Source organism: Psammomys obesus, unplaced genomic scaffold (assembly GCF_907164565.1).
Source record: "Psammomys obesus unplaced genomic scaffold, mPsaObe1.curated_primary_1811, whole genome shotgun sequence".
Classification (NCBI taxonomy): domain Eukaryota; kingdom Metazoa; phylum Chordata; class Mammalia; order Rodentia; family Muridae; genus Psammomys; species Psammomys obesus.
In genome coordinates, this window is record NW_026585895.1 from 23,835,108 (window position 1) to 23,858,700 (window position 23,593).

General features: G+C 47.3%; 1 protein-coding gene across 5 annotated transcripts in view; it reads left to right on the forward strand.

Annotated features, from left to right (window-relative positions):
- Nucleotides 1-1,301: 1,301 nt before the first annotated feature.
- The window catches only part of Wdsub1 (WD repeat, sterile alpha motif and U-box domain containing 1), a 32,915-nt gene continuing 10,623 nt past the window's right edge, over nucleotides 1,302-23,593 (forward strand). For 2 of the 5 annotated variants that reach the window (XM_055600588.1, XM_055600590.1), the window contains exons 1-9: nucleotides 1,302-1,482; nucleotides 5,691-6,116; nucleotides 7,065-7,249; nucleotides 10,848-10,940; nucleotides 13,156-13,249; nucleotides 19,292-19,325; nucleotides 20,742-20,782; nucleotides 20,863-20,969; nucleotides 21,475-21,654. In XM_055600588.1, coding sequence (XP_055456563.1) covers nucleotides 5,719-6,116; nucleotides 7,065-7,249; nucleotides 10,848-10,940; nucleotides 13,156-13,249; nucleotides 19,292-19,325; nucleotides 20,742-20,782; nucleotides 20,863-20,969; nucleotides 21,475-21,654 — 1,132 coding nt within the window. In that variant the 5' untranslated portion in view covers nucleotides 1,302-1,482; nucleotides 5,691-5,718. Of the gene's footprint in view, nucleotides 1,483-5,690; nucleotides 6,117-7,064; nucleotides 7,250-10,847; nucleotides 10,941-13,155; nucleotides 13,250-19,291; nucleotides 19,326-20,741; nucleotides 20,783-20,862; nucleotides 20,970-21,474; nucleotides 21,655-23,593 lie in introns of those variants that run through there. The other 3 variants (XM_055600589.1, XM_055600592.1, XM_055600593.1) reach the window with 2 other exon arrangements.

A 23,593-nucleotide genomic window follows, 5' to 3' on the forward strand; every position in this document is an offset into this window, starting at 1 on the left:
AGGCAGAGTCGATTGGCTATTTGTCTAACTGCGGTGGTAAAACAGTCAGAGCAACTTAGGGAAGGGAGGCTCACAATTCCAGAACCATTGTGTCTGGGCACGTGAGCAGCAAGGCTTGGGAGTGACTGGTCGCATTGCATCCAAGTCACAAAACAGCTGAACACTGGTGCTCCAGTGCCCAAGACATTCCATGGGATGGTTCCCCCAGGACCCATCTTTCCACCTCTGTTAATCTAGAGAATTTCTCATATCGAGCTTAGAGGTTCGTTGTCATGGTGATTCTAGATCTGGATATGTTGACAACATAGGTTTCTTTTATAGATTTTACTGAAGATGATGACAGCCAATCAAATGAATGGAGACATGCTGCACCCTTGTGCGGGCCTCAAAGGAATGAAGAAATGACAGACCCACATTCACAAAAGCTGGGATCACAAGTCGGCCCTCTCCTGGAAAAGGCCGCGGAACCCTCGAAGCTAGATGCTCAGCATGTTCATACAGCTGAACAGCTGAGCATGTACTGCACGCCTTTAATCCCTACACTGGGGAGACAGAAGCAGGCTGATCTCTGTGGGGTCCAGGCCAGCCTGGTCTATAAAGCGAGTCCAGGATAGCCAGGGCTGTGTTACACAGGGAAACCCTGTATCGTAAAAACCAAACCAAACCAAACCAACCCAACCCATACCGGTGAACAGGGAGGCGGGGTTGTTATGCACAGTTGAATTAAGGTGGCTTGGTTTACAAAATACAGTTGAACAAGGAGACGGGCTTAGCTAGCCAGCAGGAGCAGTCTCTGTAGGGGAGCAGTCTATCCAGGACAAAGCCACAGTGGGCACCTTCTGCACCACACTGTCACCATTAGAACCTGAGACAAGAGGGACCATGGGTCGGAGGCATTGGGCTCCTTAATACCACGCTGCCCATATCAGACAGTCACTCAGGGCTTCACTCACTCCAGAGCTATAAAAAGATAACACTCAAGTCTGGCAAGACTGTGGAGAGATACGCTATCACTGAGAGTACAGACCATGCCATGCCTCCTCCGAAAGACCACTGGGTACTTGGTATGTGGTGTACTTCTGAAGGATCGCATTCAGCAGCATGGAAATGTTCAATAAGTTATGATACAGTTCTATGTGTACCATAAAGCAGGAAACAACAACAACAAATCTTCCTGGAAAATTCCCAGCGCAGAAGCCCGTAGGGAGACAAACGGCTCCACCAGCAGCGCGCATGCGCGGGCGGGGCGGGCCCTCGTTCGCCACGCCCCACTCCGCGGACACGCCCACCTGTCGCGGACACGTGACCCAGCGAGGCCCGCGGTGCCCACCGAGCAGCCCAGCCCGGAGGTCGAACCCCCACGCTGCCGCCGTGCAGCTTTCGTGACCCGGAGCCCCGCGGTGCGCGCGCGGGTCGAGCGTGGCCTCGGCCGTGCCGGGAGGAGCCGCCCCGAGGCGGGACGCTCAGTCCGCTGCGAGGGAAGTGAGTGCGGGCCGCGCGCCGGGTCGCGTTGGGGCGGGGCGGGGGCGGGGGCGGGACCGGCCACCCGGCGGGCAGTGGTCGCACACACCCCACCAGCCTGCCCGCTCGCCTGTCCTCCCGGGCATCGAGAGCCTGAGCCGGCGGCCGGAGTCTCCCGCTGCGCTTGCACCCTGGGGACCGGGACTGGCTCCAGGCAGCGCCGGCTGAGCTTGTTTTCCGAGAGCCTGCCCGGGTGTTGGTGCTTGTTTTTTCAGGGCTTTGGGGGACGGGTAGGATGGGGGCTGCCGAACTGACTTGTAGAGATTTCCGCAAACTCGATGAAGACAGAACGTTATGTGTTTTGTAAGTCGAGGTCACATGTGTCCCTTAAGGGTGGATTCAGTCGTTGTTACTGTCGGTTTGTTGGTTTTCTGAGACTAGTTAAGGCTAGCCTCACCTTGTTGAGCTGAGGGTGGGCTTGAACTCCTGATCCTCCGCCTGCCTACCTAGCGCTAGTGTTATAGGCTAGTGCCATGATGCCTGGCATTATTATTTTTTAATTATTCAGTTTTTCCACTGACAGGTTTTTGTTCCCGAAGCTTTATTTTCTAAATCACTTCACGCTAGACTTCATATACAGGATAAACTTTCAACGAAGTTTTATTTGAGCACATTAGGTACCTGGCACCGCGCTAGGCAATGTGGACGAGGTGCCTACTTCTGTGTGGTCACTGGCATGGACCTGCACCTGGGAGCTGCCACTGTGGAAACGAGCATGAAGGTTTCTCAGAAAACTAACGCATGACCTAGCTGTACAACCTCTTACACACCCGAAAGTCTACCTCGTACCGCAGAGATGCATGCATATCCCTGTGCACTGCGGCGGATTACAAGAAGTGGAACCATCCTAGGTGTCTGTCACCAGATACACGGGTTTTAAAAGTTGGTGCACACACACAATGGCGTTTTACTTTGCTACGAAGAAAAATGAAATCATGATACTTGTTAGAAAATGAATGGGACTAGAAATGACCCCGTCAAGTGAAATAAGCCGGACTCAGACAAATGCCGGCTTTCTTCCATGTAGCTCCTCAACTGTTATTTATTAGTTAAATTTGTCCTTTGGCGATTTTATACGTGTCCATAATGCATTTTACCAGGACCTTTTATATGGCCATAGATTTAGAAGAATTCATTTGAACCTGGGGGGCCCAGCCCTGAATGTCTCCCCCTCCAAGAATCTGCCATTGGCCAGTAGTTCAGAAGTAAGGCGTGGGGCCTCATGACCCCCTCCCTGGTCCTTGACTTGACAGGGCCAGTCTTGTGCAGGCCCAGCACAATTAACCACAGCTGCTGTGAGTTTCTGAGTGCCGTGGCTGGGCTGTATCTAAAGGGTAGAATATCAACAATGACCTTCCCTATGTCTGCTGCCTCTTGAATTTTTGTTTGTTTGTTTCCCATCCTCCAGTTGTTCCCTAAGCCTTAGAAGGGATGGTACAAGCATCTTGTTTAGGGCTGGTTCCTCAGCTTTACTTGAGTAGCCGTGAGGCTCTGCTTCACCTCTGCTTTTTGCAAAGAGAGGTTTCTCTAGGGCTGAGAGCAGCATTTGTCTATGATTATAAACATATATAAGCAGTTTGACACCTTTTCAGTTAAGTTAAAGGACAGTAGTAGGTTTCCCTCAAGGGCCTGTGACCTCTCTGGGTTGGGTTATAGGCAGGTTTTTCAGGACAGGGCATGGCTTTCCTCCTGTGGAGCTATCCACAAACTCAGAGAAAGATTGGTTGTCTACATAACAGTTGTGCCATTATTACACTGTTGGCTACATCTTGCCTGGCAGGTTGTGATCACAGTTCATAGTGTGTCAGCTGGTTAAGACTTGCCTTTTCCCTCCAACAGCCTTCACACCACCACCTTGCACTAAAAGCTGGTCAGCAGGTGGGGAGCTTTGCAGGTCAGTTGCAGCTTGACTTCTCTCTGTCTTAGAGCCAGGAGTGTGGAACCCTCAGCAATAGAGCCTTGCCGTCTAGTTCTGGTGGACAACCACAAGAGCCTGTGCTGTGTGGGAGTAGGCGTGGGGTTGTCTCTGGGGCTCCTCTGACCAACAATTCCTATGAAAGTGTGGTGGTTTGAATTCGAATGCCCTCGGGTTCATGTATTTGAATGTTCCCTCCCCAGTTAGTGGGACTGTTTGGTAAGGATTAGGGGTGTGGCCTTGGAGGAGGTGTGTCACTGGGGCGGGGCTTTGAGGTTTTAAACGCCCTTGTCATTTCCAGGTAGCTCTTTCTCTCTGCTTTGTGCCTTTGGGTCAGGTGGAAGCTCTCCGATGCTGTTTAGTGCCACGCCTGCTAGTCTGCTGCCATATTCCCCTCCTCCGCCATGATGGACTCTAAGCCTCTGGAACTGCCGGTTCCAGTAAAGTCTTCCTTTTACAAGTTTTCTTGGTCACGGTGTCTTCATAAGGATAGAAGAGTCACTAAGACAGGAGGTGCACCACCAGGCACTGAGATTTTCCCTTGGTGACTCACGGGCTCTAGGGCAATGTTGGCTAGTCATAACTTTGGTGTCTTCATAAGGATAGAAGAGTCACTAAGACAGGAGGTGCCCCACCAGGCACTGAGATTTTCCCTTGGTGACTCACGGGCTCTAGGGCAATGTTGGCTAGTCATAACTTTGCATCTTTTATGTTTTTCAATTGGGTTTCCATATAGCTTTTGGTATACACCCCCCTTCATTTTGATTAGCACCCCACTTCGCTTATCTCCCCCACCCTCCCAGCTTAAACTTTTCTGCCCCAGTATTCCACCGCCTCCCTTAAAGTCTCTCTCTCCCCAGTGTCCCTTTTCCAGTTTCCTGGCTTCCACAGGTATTCTGTTAAATACCTAAAACTGATGTGTTGATTCAAGATTCTGGATCTTCTTTTTTTTTTTCCTTTTAAGATTTATTTACTTATTGTGTATGCAGTGTTCTGCCTGCATGTACACCTGCACACCAGAAGAGGGCACCAGATCTCATTCTAGGTGGTTGTGAGCCACCATGTGGTTGCTGGGATTTGAACTCAGAACCTTTGGAAGACCAGTCAGTGCTCTTAACCTCTGAGCCATCTCTCCAGCCCCCTGAATCTTCTTTTATTTGTTCAAGAGTAGGGATCTGTGGATGGTGAAATTAGAAAGGAGACTGTGAGAAGAAGAAAAAAGTTCAAGGGATGGAAAGAAAGTAACAGAACACACGTGACATGAGGCTGGAGAAATGATTCCGTGCTTAAGAGCACTAGCCGCTCGTCCAGAGAACCTGGGTTTGATTCCCAGCACCTACACGACAGCTTACAACTGTCTATAGCTCCAGTTCCAGCGCCTTCTTTTGGCCTCTGCAGGCAGTGCACGCATTTATTGCACAAACGTGCAGGCAGATAAGACACTTCTACAACAGTATACACACACACACACACATATATATATTATACATGGCATGAAGGCAGAAGGGGTTATTTTCCAGAGGGAAGGGGGTCCAGGGATGAGGAAGTTGGGAAATTCAGCAAGACAAACTGAGAAAAAATGTCGGGATGAAACCCTGTAACTTGTGTTTGTGTTAAAATTTTAATCTAAAAATTGCCTCGGAATAAGCAACAGGAACACCAAAGATCTGTAAAACGGAATCAGTAAACATTGCGGAAATTTACAAAAAGGAATCAGACCATATTTTTATGAGCTGTGGAGAGGGAATTGGATTTTAAGTCTTTAAATTTTGATTCTGGATTGCTGTGTGCTCTGGCCACGTCTGTTTTGTTGGCGTATTGTTTTCCTCGCCTCAAATCCTTTGTGTCTCTCTGCAAACCGTGGCAAGACAGCTTTCAATGCAGCCACATGTTGAATGAGACTTGGTGGGGTCCCCCCCAAATAAATCACATCGCCAAGCAAATGGCCTTGGCTCTCCTGTGGAGCGAGCAGCCGACACAGTCGGAAGTGGTAATGTTTTTGAGTTGAGATGCACAAGTGGGGCCAATTTTTAGGCTGCAAAGGCGAAGCAGGTTGTGTTGGGAGGCCAGGAGTGGCTGTGATGGGCGGAGGAGGTGCTCCTGTGGGGTTGGTTGGTTGGTTGGTTGGTTGGTTGGTTGGTTGGTTGGTTGGTTGGTTGGTTTCATCGTCTCCTCCAGAGTTGCCCAGACAGTAAGTTACCCTTGAAGACTCCGAGGATGGCGTGGTAACTTGGAGCCGTTTCCGAACTCGCAGGCCGCGTGACTTGGCGCGCGGGAGGAACATGGTGAGGCTGGCCCACACCTTGGCGGACCACGGCGACGACGTCAGCTGCTGCGCCTTCTCGGCCTCCCTGCTGGCCACCTGCTCCCTGGACAAAAGCGTCCGGCTGTACGCCCTGAGCGGCTTCGCCGAGCTGCCGCACTCGCCGCTGAAGCAGCACACCTACGCCGTGCACTGCTGCTGCTTCTCGCCGTCGGGGCACCTTCTGGCGTCGTGCTCCACCGACGGGACCGCGGTGCTGTGGAACCCGCACAGCGGCCACGCCCTGGCCGTGTGGGAGCAGCCCGGAGGCAGCCCGGTGCGCGCCTGCTGCTTCTCCCCGGACTCAGCCTACCTGGCGGCCGGGGCCGCCGACGGCTCCGTGGTTCTGTGGAACGCGCAGTCATACAAGTTCTACAGGTACGGCGGTTCGAATCCCTGCCCGGCCCGGCCCGGCCCGGCCCGAATCCTGTTAGCGTTAAGTTTCCCCTCCGCTTGCGGTAAAGCAGACCCAGAGCTGACCGTCTTAGCTGACGTCATCACGCGCACTAGCAACCGTAGCTGTATGTGAACAGCCCGGATCGCCTGATCGTCTTCCCGCAGAGCAGGCACGGCTGCTGGCCGGTGACTGTCGCTCCCCGGTGGCCTCAGGGCTGAGGAGGGCGATGCCTTTAACGATGGTGAGGGGCTGCAGCTCAGAAAGAAAGCGCTGGCGCCTTAGAGAAACGGATGGATGCCCGGCTGAGGAGGCTTTCCCTCTGGCAGGTGTGAGCTGCACCTCCTCGGCCCAGCTTCCTTCCTGCCTGTGATTAATAGCGCACTAATTGCCAGTCCTTATCAGTTTGTTTAGTTGCCTGAGGAGCAGCGTTGCCAGGACAGTGCCTTTGGCCTCTCCTCCCAAGAGAATCATTATTCACCGCAGGTTTGGTTTGTTTGTTTGTTTGTTTTTCTTCCATGAAGAATTTGTTTGAAGATGGGACACAGGCCTTACTATTATTTGAGGGACTTTAATACAGAAATTGAATGTGCTTTTTATGATAACAGCATGCCTTTTCAGTAAAAAAAGAAAAAAGAAACATTATGTATGGCCATTGGTTATTCTTGGTGGTTTTTTCTTTTTCAAATGTGGGTGTTTTAATGGGCTCACATTGACTTGCTGTGAGGATAGGAGCATTGTGCCCCCTGTGATCCGGGTTCGGGGTATCAGCTGATGTGTTTAAGTCCCCCCTGTACCCTGAAAGGGGTACTTTTCTGTGTGGGCGTCAGTCGGCCGCTCCAGTTCTGTCACAGCCAGCTGTCATTTCAGAAGGGCCTGGAGCAGAAAGTAAGACCCTGAACTCACCTCCTCCTTGCTGGCTTTCGTTTCAGGTGTGGTAGTGTCAAGGATGGCTCCTTGGTGGCCTGCGCGTTTTCTCCTGGCGGAGGCCTCTTGGTCACCGGCTCCTCGGGTGGAGATCTGACCCTGTGGGATGATAGAATGAGGTGTCTGCACAGCGAGAAAGCACACGACCTCGGGATCACCTGCTGCAGCTTCTCCTCGCAGCCACTACCTGGTTGGTTAGCTCGCTCTGCTCTCTCGAGCACTGGCTCCTTGCCTGTCATCCCGATGACTTTATCCTTTGCGTTTCGGTCCCATCGTTAGTACTGAGGGCCTCTCCGTTTGTTACAGAATCAGCCTCTCTGTCTTTTTTGATCAAAATGAATCGTGAAGAACTATTATATGAAAAATTTTATTTTTTTTTTAAGCCTGTACAGGAAATTCAGCTTGTTACAATAGCTTCAGATTCTTTGACCATGGAATTTGCATAGACTTAACTGTCTTTTTTTTTTTTTTTTTTTTTTTTTTATTGAGTTTGAGATAGAAATGGGAAATTTACAACTTGGGAAAGGACTGGGGAGATGAAGTTGGTGAACAGCTTTCTGTGCCAGCTGGGGCCAGGTGTCTGGATTCCCAGCGCCACATAGCAATCCAGCCGTGGTGTGTGTGTGTGTGTGTGTGTGTGTCTGTGTGTGTGTGTCTGTGTGTGTGTGTCTGTGTCTGTGTCTCACGCGCGCGTGTGTGCACCCTGTAATCCCAGCCCTGGGGAAGCAGAGTCAGGAGGCTGTCTGAGTCTTGCACACAGGAGCCTCACCAGGTCAGCAGGGTCCAGGTGACTGACAGTTTTCCTCACAAACTGTGAGAAGCAGTTGAGGCAGCTGCCTGATACTGACCTCTGGCTCCTGTGAGCATGCACACACACACACCTATACACACACCAAGTTGGAAATAGAGGTAACGTTTTGCCTTCACTAATTTAATCTTCCAAAAACCCATTAAGCATGACAACATAACTAGTTTTTAATTTTTTTATTTTTTTAAAGATGAGACAAGAGCTCCTGGTTTTAAGTGGACGCATTGGGTTGGACAGCTAGCCTGGGTCATTTTTCTTGCCTATGTTAGAGGAGAACCCCTGCCTCTGCCCTCTCTAGTCTTGTCATCTGATTAGAGCTGTCCATGGCAACAAAGGAGCCACACAGGTAAATGACTGATCCTGGCCGATGGCGTGTGAACAAAACCTTTCCCCTCATAGGAAGCCTTTAAAATCTGGTATGGGTATCATAGGGCTCAGAACGCGCACGTGGCTATCTAGGTATGATGCTATTGGCAGCCGGGGCACAGAAAGAAGACAGAATGGCTGTGGCATTCCCCTTATTCCAGAGCCCTCAGTGATTCAATTGCAGTGAAGGTCAAATTTCAAACTCCAAAGCACAGTATGTGAAGTGCCTTCCTAGCATGCCGCACCTAACAGTAACTGAAAATCAGTCCTGGCTTTATACACTCTCCTGCCACACAGCCTTCCTCCATTCCTTGACTGTATTGAATTTGTTTTTCAAGGAATTTCCCTGTGGGCCCTTCACCCAGCAGACACTAGACCTTGAATGTTGAGGGTTGCTTGATTAACTTTTCTTTTTTAACCTTTTCACATTATATATCAGTCTAATAGATTTTTCTTTCATGAACTCATTCTCCTATTCTCTTTTAATTGGGCTTTATTAAACCCAATTTAGTTAAACATTTTAGTCTTTCAGTGATTGTTTTGTGCTATTTTATTCCCAGGATGGCTTAAAACAGACAGGAACCATTTCACTCATCTTTGTGGTACCTTGACACTCACTTATTGGAAAAAAAAAAACTATTGCAAAGAGACACACTAACTAGGCAAGGCGGTTTCACTTTTGCAAAAGGGTATGCAGTGACATAAGCCAGGAGGACAGGCACACGGGGCGGACTGATCACTCAGCCTACATCGAGGCGTGCTTGTGTTGGTTGTGTGTGAGAGAGAGAGTCTCTCACCTCTGAAGGGGAAGAGTGCCAAGTTTTAGGAGTATCTGGCATCCAGGGGCAGGGCAGTCAGTCACACAAGAGGGTGGGCTAGCTATCATTGATAGGAAGCATTGTTTTCACACATTAAATCATGGACAAATTGTTTGACTATGGAGGAATGCCCTTGCCCTAGGTAGTTGACTGTTGGGGCAGAGAAGGAAGGTTGCATTGCAGTTTTCCAGGTAAACAGAACAGTCCTTCTGAATTTAGGCTTCTGTTTACCCAATAACAATCCTCTTTACCCGGAGTCCTGTTTCGGACGTGGTCGCCAGCACTGCCATTTTGGGGCCTCCATTGGATGTAGAAATAATCTTTGAGGAAAATTATTGGCAGCTTATGCATAAGGACAGGGTCTCTAATCCAGGCCAAGGTTGAGAGGCAGGTCATACTGTGTCCTTATCTTCCCATTACAGCATGGGCAGAGTTTACATTTTTCCCAGCCTTTTCCCCCTTACCTTTGAAATATACACTTGCCTTACATGTAAATTTCCTTGGTTGACATATACATTAACAGTGATTGTTAGAGCCAGACTTGGTGGCGCATGTCTTTAATCTCAGCACTTGGGAGGCAAAGGCAGGCAGATCTCCCTGAGTTTGAGGCCAGCCTGGTCAACAGAGAGAGTCCAGGACAGCCAAGGCCACATAGAAAAACCCTGTCTGGAAAAAAAAAAAAAAAAAAAAACAAGAAAAAAAAGTGACTGTTACAGGAATTTGTAAAAACATTGGGTGTGGTGTGGCTTTCATAAACAGCTCTACTGCTTGAAAACCTTCTCAGTCACTAACTGAATCAAAGTTAAAACCAAGAATATGAGTTCTTCGTGTTTAAGATCTCTGAGGTTATACTGTCTCATGGATTTGGAAAACCTGACATTCCTTGTGTCTTGGCAAGGTTTGTGTGCATTCAGTAAGATGCTCTGTAGGAAAAATGTACTGTCTATACCAGGTATCTAACTCAGATACTATATGCCAAGAATCTGTAAGGCCAGAGTGCACTCCTAAGATGGGTACCAGGTTTAACTGTGCATTATTTCATGTTGCGTCAAGCCGCCTGTGACATGTGTAAAATGGCATTTGTGCAGTTAGGCAGCACCCGTGGAAGAGCTTGGACTGATGGTGTCAATACCTGTCATCTCCATCTCTTCAGGGACAGTCCAGTAGACACACAGTAAAATTCTAAATTCTCTAACAAAGCATCATCCAGCCACTTCTGGGGTGCCGGCTTGAGTTGATTAATTTTCCTAAACTGTGTAATATTTTCCACCAGATCAGCTGGATTGATGCAATTTTACATTTATGTAATTCAAGTTTTCCTCTCAATCAAATCAAAATGAAAATAAATTCTCACTAATATTCCATGTGCATTACAGCAAGCTTTTAAGAACTTGGTACTTCAGAAGACAATCATGTTGGGTGTGATTAGCCATTTTACATTCTTATAATAGCTGATGTTCCTAAATATTTATTTTTTTTACATTAATGATAGCCTTATAACCTCTAAAATTCAGTTGGAAGATGTTCTACTTTCGTGGCAGAATATTGGTTTTTATAGCTCTGAGCTATAACCTGAAGGGACTTTTTTAGAACAGCAATTTCAGACTTAAATCATAATCGTATTTAATACCTGTTTTGAGGGAACTCTACCATTTTATTTAGTAGTGTCAGCTAACAAATAGTCCTGGTTTAAATGAATCGCACAAGCAGATCTCAGTATAATCAAAACCTTTCAGTTAAGAAGGTTTTACCAGTTCTTCGTATTTGTTTGTGTTTACCTAATTTGTTGTTTTTAGGTGGAGAACAAGGCCTTCAGTTTTACCGATTCGCATCATGTGGTCAAGACTGCGAAATCAAACTCTGGCTTGTTTCTTTCACCCATGTTTCAGGTATGTCTTAACTGTCTAAAATTATTTGTGACCTATATAATATTTTTATCTTTTTTATTTTTAAACTTAAAGATACTTTGGATGTTTTAAATGACAGGAAAAATCTGCTTTAAGAAATGTTTATTGAGTTGGGTATTGTGGCACACAGTTAAAATCCTAGAATTTAGGAGATGGAGGCAGGAAGATGAGTAATTCGATACCAGCTTCAGCTACAGAACATGGATAAGGTCAGCCTGGGCTATGCTAGACACTGTCTCAAAAATCGAAAGCAAAGAGAGACTTTGATTGGCTGCAATGCAGGCACGAACTGTGAAAGCCTGTTGTCCACCTCTGGTTCTGACCACGCCCTGCCTTTTCCACGTCCTTCCCTGCACACTGCCAGAAACCTCCCTGCTTTTGATTAGCTTTGACTCTTCAGTGGTTTTCACACTGAGTGATGTGTACGGCATCTTTGCATTTATTTGTTGTGGCCGCTGTTTATTGAGTCCAGTTGCCTCAGGTGGCCATTCAGTCAGGATGTGTGTCGTGGTCTGCCTTGGGCTATGGTATTCCTTTATAGTGTCTCTGATGACTACTTTTCCCCGTGCCCTCTTCCTGAACTCCTGTCAGTTGGAACTCCTGAATTGATTTTCTATTCTTGGCCACAGACACGTTTCTCTCAATCTGCTGAATCTGTATCTTTTTTTTTTTCTCCTTTGAGAGGAAATCCTTGAATTGAATTGTTTTAAGGTTACTTATTGGTGCTGGAGAGATTGCTCAGTGGTGGAGTGTACTTACTGCTCTCACAGAGAACCTAAGTTTGGTTTCCTTTTCTTTTTCTTGTTTTGGCTTTTTGTGTAGTCTTGGCTGTCCTGTCACGGAGATCTGCCTGCCTCTGCCACAGAGTGCTAGGATTAGACAGCACAGTGCCCGGCTGATTTGGTTTCTAACACTGACGTTGTATAGTTGACAGGACATCTCTGGACACCTGCACACACAGGCACTTATCTCTACAGACACTCGTGTATGTAATAAAAAATAAGATGAATGTGTTTTAAAGTTATCTCACTATGGGCGTATGCGTGGGGTGTGGAGAGGCCCGTGGAACACTTTGGTGAGTTGGTGTCTTCTACCTTCACGTGGTTCTAGGAACTGAACTCGCTCAGCAGGCTTCTGTGGCAAGCTCCTTTACCCGCTGAGCTATCTCACTGGCCTTTTCTTTCCTTTTTATAGGGTTTTGGCTTTTTTGTTTTTGTTTTTGTTTTGGGGGGATGGTTGGTTTGGTTTTTTGTTGTTGTTTTTGTGTTTTTGTTTGTTTGGTTGGTTTTTCGAGATAGGGTTTCTCTGTGTAGCCCTGACTGTCCCCGAACTCATTCTGTGGACCAGGCTGGCCTCGAACTCACAGAGACCTGTCTGCCTCTGCCTCCAGAGTACTGGGATTAAGAGCGTGTGCCAGCTCAGCCCAGCTATGGTTGTACTTTCTAAGAGTGTTGTACATGTTGTGGATTTGTAGGATGTGTAAATTACCATTGATTTATGTACAGAAAGACAAGATGTATGAGTAATGTCATATTTTACAAAACATAAGCACTTGATTTTCTCTTTAAAGGCTTTTAGGCAGTTAGTGTATTTTTATTTTATCAGGCACTTAAATTGTGCACACTTTAAAAAATGTTAGTGATTACAAAATTGTTCCAGCCTAGTCTTTGCAGACTATATCATGTAAAGTAATCTGAGCCAGCGTTGTGGTGCATGCCTCTGATCCCAGCACTCTGGGAGGCAGAGGCAGGAGGATCTCTATGAGTTCGAGGCCAGCCTCGTCTACAAAATGAGTGCAGGACAGCAAGGGTGAAACAGAGAAACCCTGTCTCAAAAAAACAAACAAATAAATAATCTGTAATTAGGAGTACTAATTGTATTTAATGGATTATGAGAAAAAAAATCTGTTATTGAAGTGTGTGTGTGTGTGTGTGTGTGTGTGTGTGTGTGTGTGTGTGTGTGTCGATGTGTGGGTATGTATTGGACTCAGGGCTACATCCCCAGCTAGTACTGATTTTTGAAACCATCTCATAACCTCCATTATAGTTATCTGAGTATCTGTATGGATCCCACGCCACATGCAGATTTTTCTGTCTTCATCTTCGTTACTCCCATTGCTAAGCCTGTAGATGACGAGTGCTGACTTAAAGTGTAGGCGTAATCAGCTTACTAACGTCTCTCACCTTGTCAATTACAGGCTTTGAATTAAAATACAAAAGTACGCTAAGTGGGCACTCCGCCCCTGTTCTGGCCTGTGCCTTTTCCCATGATGGACAGATGCTTGTGTCGGGGTAAGCGATCTAAAGGAACCGTTAATGCTTCTAAAGCGGCACGCTGTTGCTGTTCCCACACTCGTCTATCGTGTGGGCGTGCCTGCACGTGCCACGGTGTGTGTGCGGAGGTCGGGGCACAGCTTGCAGAGGTTGGTTCTCTCCTTCCCCCGTGTGGGTGCCGGGGCTTAAACTCAGGTCCTCAGCCTTGGTGGCGGTCGCCTTTACCTGCTGGGCCATTCCACCTGCCCGCTGGCTTTTCCATCCTTCCCTGTACTTCATATTTTGGGTCTCTAACTTTAGCCATTGAGTGGTGTGCTGCTCCCTTCGCCTGCTAGTGTGCACCTCCCCAGAAGTGGTTAGGCATTCACTCTGATCTTTCTCTCTTTTTCCTCTTCTTTCTCTCTCCCTCCTCATTCTTTCTTTCTTCTTTGGTTTTTTTGAGACAGGGTTTCTCTGTGTCCCTCTCCTGGAACTCACTCTGTAGACCAGGTTGGTCTTGAACTCAGAGATCCACCTGCCTCTGCCTCCTGAGTGTGCGACACCGCCTCCCAGCTCATAGTGATATATTTCAGCAAAAGATTTTTTTCCCTCTGCATCTCTTAAGGTGATCACAGCTAAATAACACCCATTTCCAAGTTAATCCAGCCTTGCTTGCAGCAGACAGGTTTGGGCATATTTAAATGGCCTATTGCTGCAGAGAAAGTTAACCTCACTACGTTGGATGTGATTCATGGTTTTTCTTCTAGATGTTCACATGTTTAGTATGTGGTTTTCTGTGCCTTCTCTTTAGTATCTCTACATGTGGGCTTATTTTTAGCTTGCTAGAAATACTTTGTAAACAAATTTGGGGGGAGGGAGCGCAGGGGGCTCGAACTCTGTGAAAAGCAGAGGACAGCTGTGGAGGAGTGTGCTCTGTCTCACCGCATGGGTACCAGGGATTGGCCTCGAGCCCTCAGGCCTGGGAACAGGCACCTTTAGCCCCTGCTCCATCTTGCCAGGCCGGGAAGTCTTTCTTGAGCCAGCGTCTCGTGTGTAGCACTGGTTGGCTGGAACTTGCTCTATAGACCAGGTTGGCGGCCTCCTCCCTATACCTCCTTAATGCGCAGATCGCATGGTTTGAGCCTCGGTGGCCAGCAATGCTAGGAATCCTTTTAGCTTCCTAAGTCTGTGGAATGGTGTTCCATCAGTTTTTGGAAATTTGTAATTTCTTCCACTTCTGCCCTTGTCCCTTTCCGTCTCTTCTCTAAGATGCCAGGTAAGTGCAAATTGTACCTCCTGACTATAAACATTACCTCTTTTAACCTTGAATATTTTTATTGGTTTTGTCTTTAAAATTTTTTTGGTTTTCTGTGTATGAGTGTTTTGCCTACATGTGAGTCTGTGCATGGCATGTGTGTCTGATGCCCAAGGAAGCTAGAAGAGGGAGTCAGCTCTCCTGGGACTGGACTTAACAGATGGCTGTGAGTCACCCTGTGGGTTCTGGGAACCAAAGCCAGGTCCTCTGCAGGATCAGCCAATGCTCTTAGCCACTGAGCCATCTCTCCAGCCCGTTTCCATCTTTCATACTTCATTCTTGATTGCCCCTTTCAGAATGCTCTCTTCAGCTGCTGTGCTATTTAAACATTTTAATTAATTAATTTTATGTGTCTGGATGTTTTGCCTGCATGTATGTAAGTGTCCTAAGTACATATGTCAAATGCTCTGGAGCTGGAGTTATGGATAGTTGTGATCTACCATGTGGGCGCTAGGACTCAAACTTGGGCCTCATGGAGAACAGCCAATGCTAACTTCTGGGCCATCTCTCCAGTACCCCCTGTGCTACATTTAATAGTCTCCTGACCTTTAATTTTGCTTAAACTTTGGTTCTGTTGTTCCTAGTTGGCTTTTTTTTTTTTAAGGTTTTTTTGAAAGTTTCTGTGATTTCCTGTTCTCAGCTGGAACATTCCTTTTCGAATCTTTATTGATTTGAATACACATGCTTGGCTCAATTACTTTATAATCTTTTTCTTCATCAACTTTTTATTGTAATTTTGTGTGTGTGACTGTTTGTGGGTATCTGCTCCAGTGCAGGTATCCAAGGGCGCCAGGGGTGCTAGAAAAGCCTGCTAATTGTGAGCTACCCTGTGTGGGTCTGGGGGCTGAACCCAGATCTGCAGGGGCAGTGTGTCATCTTTCTGCCTTGACTTGACATTAACTCTTTCATCTTTTTTCGGAATTCTGGGGATCAGACTGAGAACCTCGCCCATGCTAGGCAAGTGCTCTACCACTGAGCTATACCCCATTTTTTACTCATACTGATCTTCCTTTCTTTCGATTTATTAATTTATTATGTATGCAGTGTTCTGCCTGCATGTATGCCTGCTCGTCAGAAGGGGGCACCAGATCTCATTATAGATGGTTGTGAGCCACCATGGTTGCTGGGAATAGAACTCAAGACCTCTGGAAGAACAGTCAGTGCTCTTCACCTCTGCGCCATCTCTCCAGCATCATATTGTTTAGAGAGTGGGAGAAGCCTGGCTTTATTACCTAAATACTCTTGAACTTTATCATTCACTGTGGTCAGGAAAGTCTTCTGAGAAAATTCGCCCATTTGCCTTTGTTTATAGTATTTATTGTTTTGAAATGAAACAGCATATGTTTCTCTATGTTCTAGGCCTAATATTGCCCACTCCATAACTTTAAAGCGTCCATAACAGTGAAGTTGGATTACTGCATTTGTCTCTTTTCTTTCCTGTTTCAAAAGTGTGTGTCCAGATTCAGATATTTGGATGTCCACATGTGATACATATACACAGACATGTAGGAATAGTAAGTAAGTAAGTAAATAAATAAGTAAATAAATAAATGAATAAATAAATAAATAAATACATAAATATTTTAAGAGATTCAGTGTTTTTAAATAAAAGGAGCAGCAGGACAGGAGGGAACAGGAGAGCATTCTGGGAGGCAATGAAAAGTAGAGGCTAGGCCTAGAAAGAAGTAGGTCACAGGGTCCACTTCTTGGGGGCCATGGCCTCCGTGGGGTCATACCACTTCCTGTCCTCTTCAAGGGTGACAACCCCTTTGGGAGTCAAACGACCCTTTGACAGGGGTCGCATTTCAGATAACCCTGAATTCCAGATATATGCATATCAGCTGCATCATATATGTGAAATAGCAACAAAAATAATTTCATGGCTGGGGGTCACCACAACATGAGGAACTGTATTAAAGGGTCGCGGCGTTAGGAAGGCTGAGGACTGCTGTTCTAGACGCTTGAGCTTCTGTGTCCCTAGAGAGGTGATGGGCATTGCTGAGATGGCAGGTTGGCTCTCTTACCAGCCAAGCAGGATGGAACTTAGAGTCAGATTCACCTTGATTTAATGATGCGAGAAAGTGTTGAAGGCACAGTGAAGAATCAAGTTACGATTTAAGTCAGTGACTTAAGTCAGCCTTGAGGACTTCCTAAGGGCTTGTAGGCAGAGGCCTTCTGTCCATCCCTACGTAAAGACAATTTGAACATTCCTAGTCTGAAATGTAAGGGGGTGACGTTTGTACAGTATAGCCAGTAACGTGTGTACAGCATTCCAAACTGAAGCATTTTCCTCCTGAAACATTTCAGATAAAGGATATGAGGCCTGTATTAGGAATGAAGAGCAGAGTTCTGGAGTATTGTTAATTCATTTAAAAACAACATAGTGACCCTGTGTATCCCTGGCTTTTACATGTGTGCATTCAGCCAACTAAAGATGGAGAGTCCTGGGGGGAAAACAGCCTGTGCTTAACAGGTACAGACATTTTTCTTGCTGTCTCTAAACAATACAGCATAGCTGTTTACATAGCATGTGCACTGTGTTAGGCATAAAAATCAATACAGAGATGAGTTATTACAGTATATGCAGAGTAGGAGGATATATGCAAATATATTATCATTTTATAGAAGAAACTTGGGCACCTGCCGATTTTGTTATCTGTAGGACCTGGAGGTAGCTTGTGTAATCATTTCCCCCAGATACTGAGGGGTGGCTTAATAAACTTATCACATATTTGCATACTTCCCAAGGACATTTTAACATAAACAATAGGGAGAGGGGCATTGTTTTACATGTGTAAAGGCCTTCCCAGTGCCTGGCTTTGCAGACACACTTGGTGATCATGCCTGCCTCACACACTTCGGTTGGTGTACTTTTAAAAGACTCTTACATTTTTTTTTTATCTTTCTCCCTACTCAACCCCAATCTCTTCCAACATCCAACACCAGGTAGGAGAGAGAAAGGGTTAGTGGGAGAGGGGGCGCAGTTCTCTTAGCTGCTCCCTGCTGGTTAGGGTCATCGAGTTCCTTGGAGCCAGTCCAATCCTTGTTTCAGGAGATCTCCAACTTCTTGTCTCCCTGCATCAACAGCAACAGGAGCTGTAGGGGGGAAGCAGCAGCAGCAGCCTTGTCCTTTCTCGGAGCTCCCTAACACTGTCTGGGCTCTGGCATTTATTCTCTCTCCAGAGTCCACAGATTTAAACTATCTGCAGCTGCCAAGAGCTCCTCTCAGAGCCCACATGAGGCTAACAGTCTGCTGCTGTGTACCATCTGAATCAGTGCCACCTCCTACACCTGGGACCAAAACAAAAACATGTTTATATCCACGACACTCTTTGTTTGTCCTCTGGGCTGTGATGCCAGCACATGCCATCAGGAAAAGTATGAAGTTTGCTCCTTCACCCTTCTTCTGGTCTCTCTGTGGTAACTTTCCTCTGGCCCCTCTGCAGAACTTAGGTTTTGCTCCACCCCCTTCTCTTGAGCAAGCCAAATGTAAGGAGCATCATATGCAAAAGCTACTACTGAGCACAAAACCCATCGTTATAATTCAGATAGAAGTTGCTGTTCTTGCTGTTCTCCAGAGTGAGGACCACAGAAGCCAGTTTTAAAAGTGCTCAGAAGTGTGTAGGAAGTTTTGAGTTGAAAAAAAAAAATTATTTTCTTGTGTTGAAAAATAATGAGGGGGAAAAAACCAGTACCATGCCTTCACTCCTATAACCCACGTGCCCACCAGCTTTTGGGCAGCAGGGGTCCTGCTCTTACCAGAATTAGGAAGATCAGAAAAATAGAGAATGCAGCAACAGGAGCTGAACCACGTGGCCTGCTGACTTTCTCCAGGCTCTAGCTGTCTCATGTCTGGCCACCAAGTAGGAAAGAGAGCCAGGAAGCCAAAAGTCCTATTCCTGAAGACATGGTTCCTTTCTCTCAACCAAGGCGCAGGGTCTGTTTTGTATCTGGATGCTGGGGTCTTACTGTTATGAATCAGCCACCCCCTCTTCCTCTACAACAACCAGAAGGTAACATGCCTACATTTCCTAAAACTCAGCCCTTGTCTTTCCTTCCTTCTCAGCACACCATCGCTGACAGTTGTCCCAATCCAGTGCTCACATGAGTCACGAACACCAGTTCTGCTTACGTGACACTGCATCTGATGGCGGTGTCAGAAAGTGGGATTTCCTTTCATTGTGTTGTCAACCTGACATCCAAGGAATGTGTATATTTAAGACACAGTGTCCTGAGGACCAGGCGGGGGTTATGTTCGATAGAAACTCATCATTGAATGGGCTCCAGGCAGCTGCACGATAGTGGTTACCATTCCTTTAGATGTTTAAATGGCCTTTGCGTGCGTGTGTTTAGTGTGATGAAGCTGTCTTTTATGGCATCTTTAACGTTTAGTGTGCGGCTGGTGCCCAGCCGTGCTGCTTACCGCGGCACACCTGAGTTGCACAGCTCTTGCGCAGGTACTGGTTCTCTCGGGTAGTTGTCCACACTGGTGTTGCTATGCAGCCGGGAAGGCCTGTCCTCCATGTTGCGATGTCACTCCTTAGCGTTTATTTGGAGGAGTCTGAGGAAGGTGGGCAGCACGTTTTCGCCTATCGCGTAAGCCCTGTGCTTTGTTGCGTGCCGCAGTGTTCTCCGCGTGGCAGCTTTTTCCTATAAGAGCCGCACCCACTCATTCTAGAGGCTCACTGCCAGTCTTGCAGCCTGAAGAGGGTGTGCTTGGTTTTCATAGAACTCCTCACCTGTTGTCTCCTTTTTTTCTTTTTAAGGTCAGTGGATAAGTCCGTCATCATATATGCTGTTGTAAGTACTTCAGCTCTTGTGTATGAATTAGATAAACTGTTTATCAGACAGCTGAGCTTCAAATGTAGTTATATAAAAATGTTTATTCTTATTGGGCCCAATAAGTAGATATAGACATTCTCACAATGCTGAAATGGTGAGATGCTTGGGAACCCCCTAACTCTTGCAATCATGTCTTCACGATAGGTGGAATTTTAAATGTAGTCATAGGGAACACAGAGTTAAAGAGACAGGTGTCCAAAAATTCATCAAACCCGAGTTCCGTAACAGCAGGGCGTGCCTCAGTGTGGCCTGCCTGTAGTTCCTAGAGTACAGGGTCAACTTAGGGACCAGCCGAAGAAAGAGCACGCTACCATAGTCTTGGGAAAATACAAGTTTGGGGCAGATATATATGAGTAAATGCGGAATTACATGAGTATAAATAAAAATGAAGGTTTTACATCTCACAAAGATATAGCCAATAAGGATGATCTTTAAGAGAAAATCGGGTTGCCTGGCACCTCCTGACCGGGCTCGGGCATCAGCCAAGCCAGCCGGTTAGTGGAGGCGTAAGTTGTCGGAGGCCACCAATGAGTAGCCACGCACACAGGAGTTAAAGTTATTAGAGGTTCCAGCAGAAATTGGGAACAAATATTGAAGGCAGATGAAACAGAGCTGTTTCCCGCCAGCTTGCTACGGGTTGTGTATAGTCACCAACGGTTATAACATTGGTTTTTAACTATGAAACACCAGCCAGTCCCCGCCACACACATCTGTCCTGACTAGTTATTCTGCGAAGAGCAAGCTCAGTCGAGAAAATCCCTCCATCGTGATGCCAGTAGACAATTCTGTCGAGCATTTTTTCTTAATGGTGCATGTGAGAGGCCGCCCAAGGCCATGGTGCCAAAGAAAGCAGGTAGAGCAAGCCACGGGGAGCAGGCCAGTGGGGGCTGTCCTCCGTGCCCCTTCCTGACGCAGGTCCTGCCAGCAGGTCCTGCTCTGCCTTCCCTCGGGGACAGACTGAGATCCAGAAGTGTAAGAGAAATCAACCCTTCCCTCCCCAAGTTGCTTTTAGAAATGATGTTTGTCGCAGTGATAGGAACCCTGACTAGGACATACCTGTACACTGACCAGCCAACTACTCACAGAATCAGCGCTGTCCCTTCACTGGTCCCCGAAGGACGTACAAATGAGATGCCACAGCAGGAATACACCTTACTTTGTTTACTGTACGACCGGGTTCCTATTAACGGCCTTGGTGAATTGGCAGACAGCAGGGGTCACTGTGTGAGAACAAGCTCCAGGTGTTAGTTAGGGGTGCAGCCCTCCTGTCCTCACCAAGTCAGTTACTGGGGATGTGTTCAGCAGGCAGAGCCTCTGAGTGAAGCTTCATCCCGACCTGCCTCTGCCCGAGTAACCGTCACTGTTGTTTTTCAGGGCACCCAGACCGTGCTTCACACGCTGACTCAGCACACCAGGTCTGACATTAATTCCGCTTTGTTTCAATCTGATGAAAATTTGATTCAGGCGCTGTGTAACGGCTGTGTTCGTTAACTAGGTATGTCACAACCTGCGCCTTTGCACCCAACACCCTTCTACTTGCCACTGGTTCAATGGACAAGACGGTGAACATTTGGCAGTTTGACATGGAAGCGCCTTGCCAAGGTGAGTAAGATGACCCCATCCTTGCCTATTCTGTGGTGTCCTCAAATGCTAGGCTCAAGCACTGAGCATCCTTAACCCATCATCTCAGCACTAATCAGAAACCTGGGTACATCGCGTTGGCTTTCTTTTTTCGCCCCTCCCCCCAAGGAACACAGGCCTACAACTTTCCAAAAAGGCTTCCTGCTTATCACTGTCAGAAATAACTACCGATATGCAGATGATAGAGCAAATGGCGCTTCCCCTCAGTGGTGGGAACATCACAAAGTGAAGAAAAAGTGGACCAGCGGGCAGGTCAGCGGGAGAGTGTGCGCACAAGTCCCACAAAACCAAAACCTCTTCCCGCAGTGAAGAAGTCCCTGAGGGCTAGCGTGGCCGGTAGTGTTTGATCACGCTGGCAGGGTCCTGCACACTTCTTATAGGGCCTTAAAGCAGTAAAGCACACTCAGGGCGGGGCTCCCTAGAGAATCGCTCGCTCTGCGGTTCACGGGGCCTGTGTGTTTTACAGCAGGAAGCGCCAACGATCCGCTCAGGCGCTTAACTGAAGACTGGTCAGAGGAGGATGTCTCAGCATGGCTTCGCGCCCAAGGTTTGGAAGACCTCGTCGGCGTCTTCCAGACGAACAACATCGATGGAAAAGAGCTGCTGCACCTCACCAAGGAAAGCCTGGCGAGCGACTTGAAGATCGGTAAGATGGGTGTGGCAGGCTCCGCGGTCCTCAGGCTTTCCCTGCTGCTGTCGGGTTCGGGTCCTTCTGGTTCCCTGCGAAGCTGCACAGCGCATAGCGCTGGTCCCGGTTAGTCTTTCTCAGGAGCGCACATCTGCCTACTCAGAGAGCAGGAAGCACTTCTCCAAGTAACCGGCCCAGTTTATGATTATAATTTTAGAAACTTGCACATTTTAAAAATAGAGTTCAGATCCTTAACATTTATCCTCAAAAAAAAAAAAAGAAAAGAAAAAAAATTTGTCTGTGTATGCGTTTCGGATCCCTCGTATAGGTGTGTGTGCAGAGGGCCCAGTCTGTTGCCGCTGAGGAGCCAGCCACCTGGTTTGCGTGCTTGCTTGTTTTGCGACAGGCTGCCATTAGCTTGGAAGTCAGCAGCTGGGGCGAGGCCGGTCACCCTAGCAAGCCCCGGCCACTCATCCTTGTGCCCCCAGTGCTAAGACCATTAACAGGGGCCACCATGCTTGGCTTTTTCACATGGGTTCTGCCTGTGGACTGCAGGTCCCCATGCTTGGGTGACAGCTAGCTGATACCTCACCAGTCAGAATGACTCATTTAAAAGTGCTGGGATTCAGAGCCAGGACAAGCAGCTGAGGTGCCTTTTAGCCAAACCTGGCCTCCAGGTTCTCCCAGCATCCCTCAGTCCCTACCTGTTACAGGGCGTGGCTACATTCTCCTGCCCTCCACTGTGACTTCCAGCCAGGGGGCGGGGCTCCCCTCCCCCAGAAGCTCACTCTTTCCAGCTTTTTGTTTACAAACCTATTATTGACATTTTATTACTAATACTCAGTATTTGTGGCCTTTTGTGTCTAGCCTTTCTCCTTTCACTTGTCATCAATTCATGGAATTTGGGATAGTTCCGTGTTTTAGATGTAATGAATAAGACTTCTATGAACATGAAGGGGTTTGGGTTTTGGTTTTTCCATACAGGGTTTCTCTGTGTAGCTTTGACTGTCCTGGACTCACTCTGTAGACCAGGCTGGCCTCGGACTCACAGAGGTAACCCTGTCTCTCCTTCCCCAAGTGCTGGGATTACAGGCTTGCACCACCATGCCTGGCAACACATGAAGCTTTTCAGTATTTTTCCTCCATTTTCTTGTTTATCTACTCAAAGTAGAATTGGTGGGGCCTAGGAAGATTCTGGGCAGGACATGGAGGAGGGCCAAGCTGTTTACCAAAGCTGCCTGCTGGTCCACAGTCCCGCCAGCATTGGTTGGGGCTCCAGTTTCTCCAGAGCCTCTCTAGGACCTGTGTGCTTTTGAGAGAAGCACCACCCAGTAGTAGCCAGCTCTCCTTTAGGCTTTGATTTGCATTTCCTTATGACTTAGGCTGCTGCCTTAATGCAGCTGTGTTGGTATGGCAACATCCCATAAACTCAGTACTTTATAAATAACAGAAATTGATGTCTTCATCCTGCCAAGTCCAAGGTGAAGGCAGGTTTGGGCTCTAGTCAGGAACAGTTTCTGATTCATGGATGTTCCTACTGTACCTTCATCTAGTGGCATAGATGAGCTCATTCTCTACGGCCTCTCCTGTAAGGGTCGTGATGCTGTTCGTCCCCAAAGCCCCACTTGGTAGCACCACTGTAACTTGTATCTGTTTCATACTTGGTCGTGGCCTAAGGCTGGGAAGCAATGGTGATAGGCTTCAACATATGAATATTCTGCTTTACAGTTTGGAAAACTGGCAAATTCAATAATTTAGAAGCAGAATTAGAAAATATGTTCACTGGAACATCTGGTTCTCCACATGGCTCTGAAGTATCATGTCAGGACCTACTGTATGGCCGTGACACTCTCCCCCACACCCACAGCCTCTACAAGGCTAAGGTTACAGGCATGCATGGCTGCATACCCAGACATTCTGAAGTATGTTGAAATGTTCTGTTTTATTTTTCTTCAGG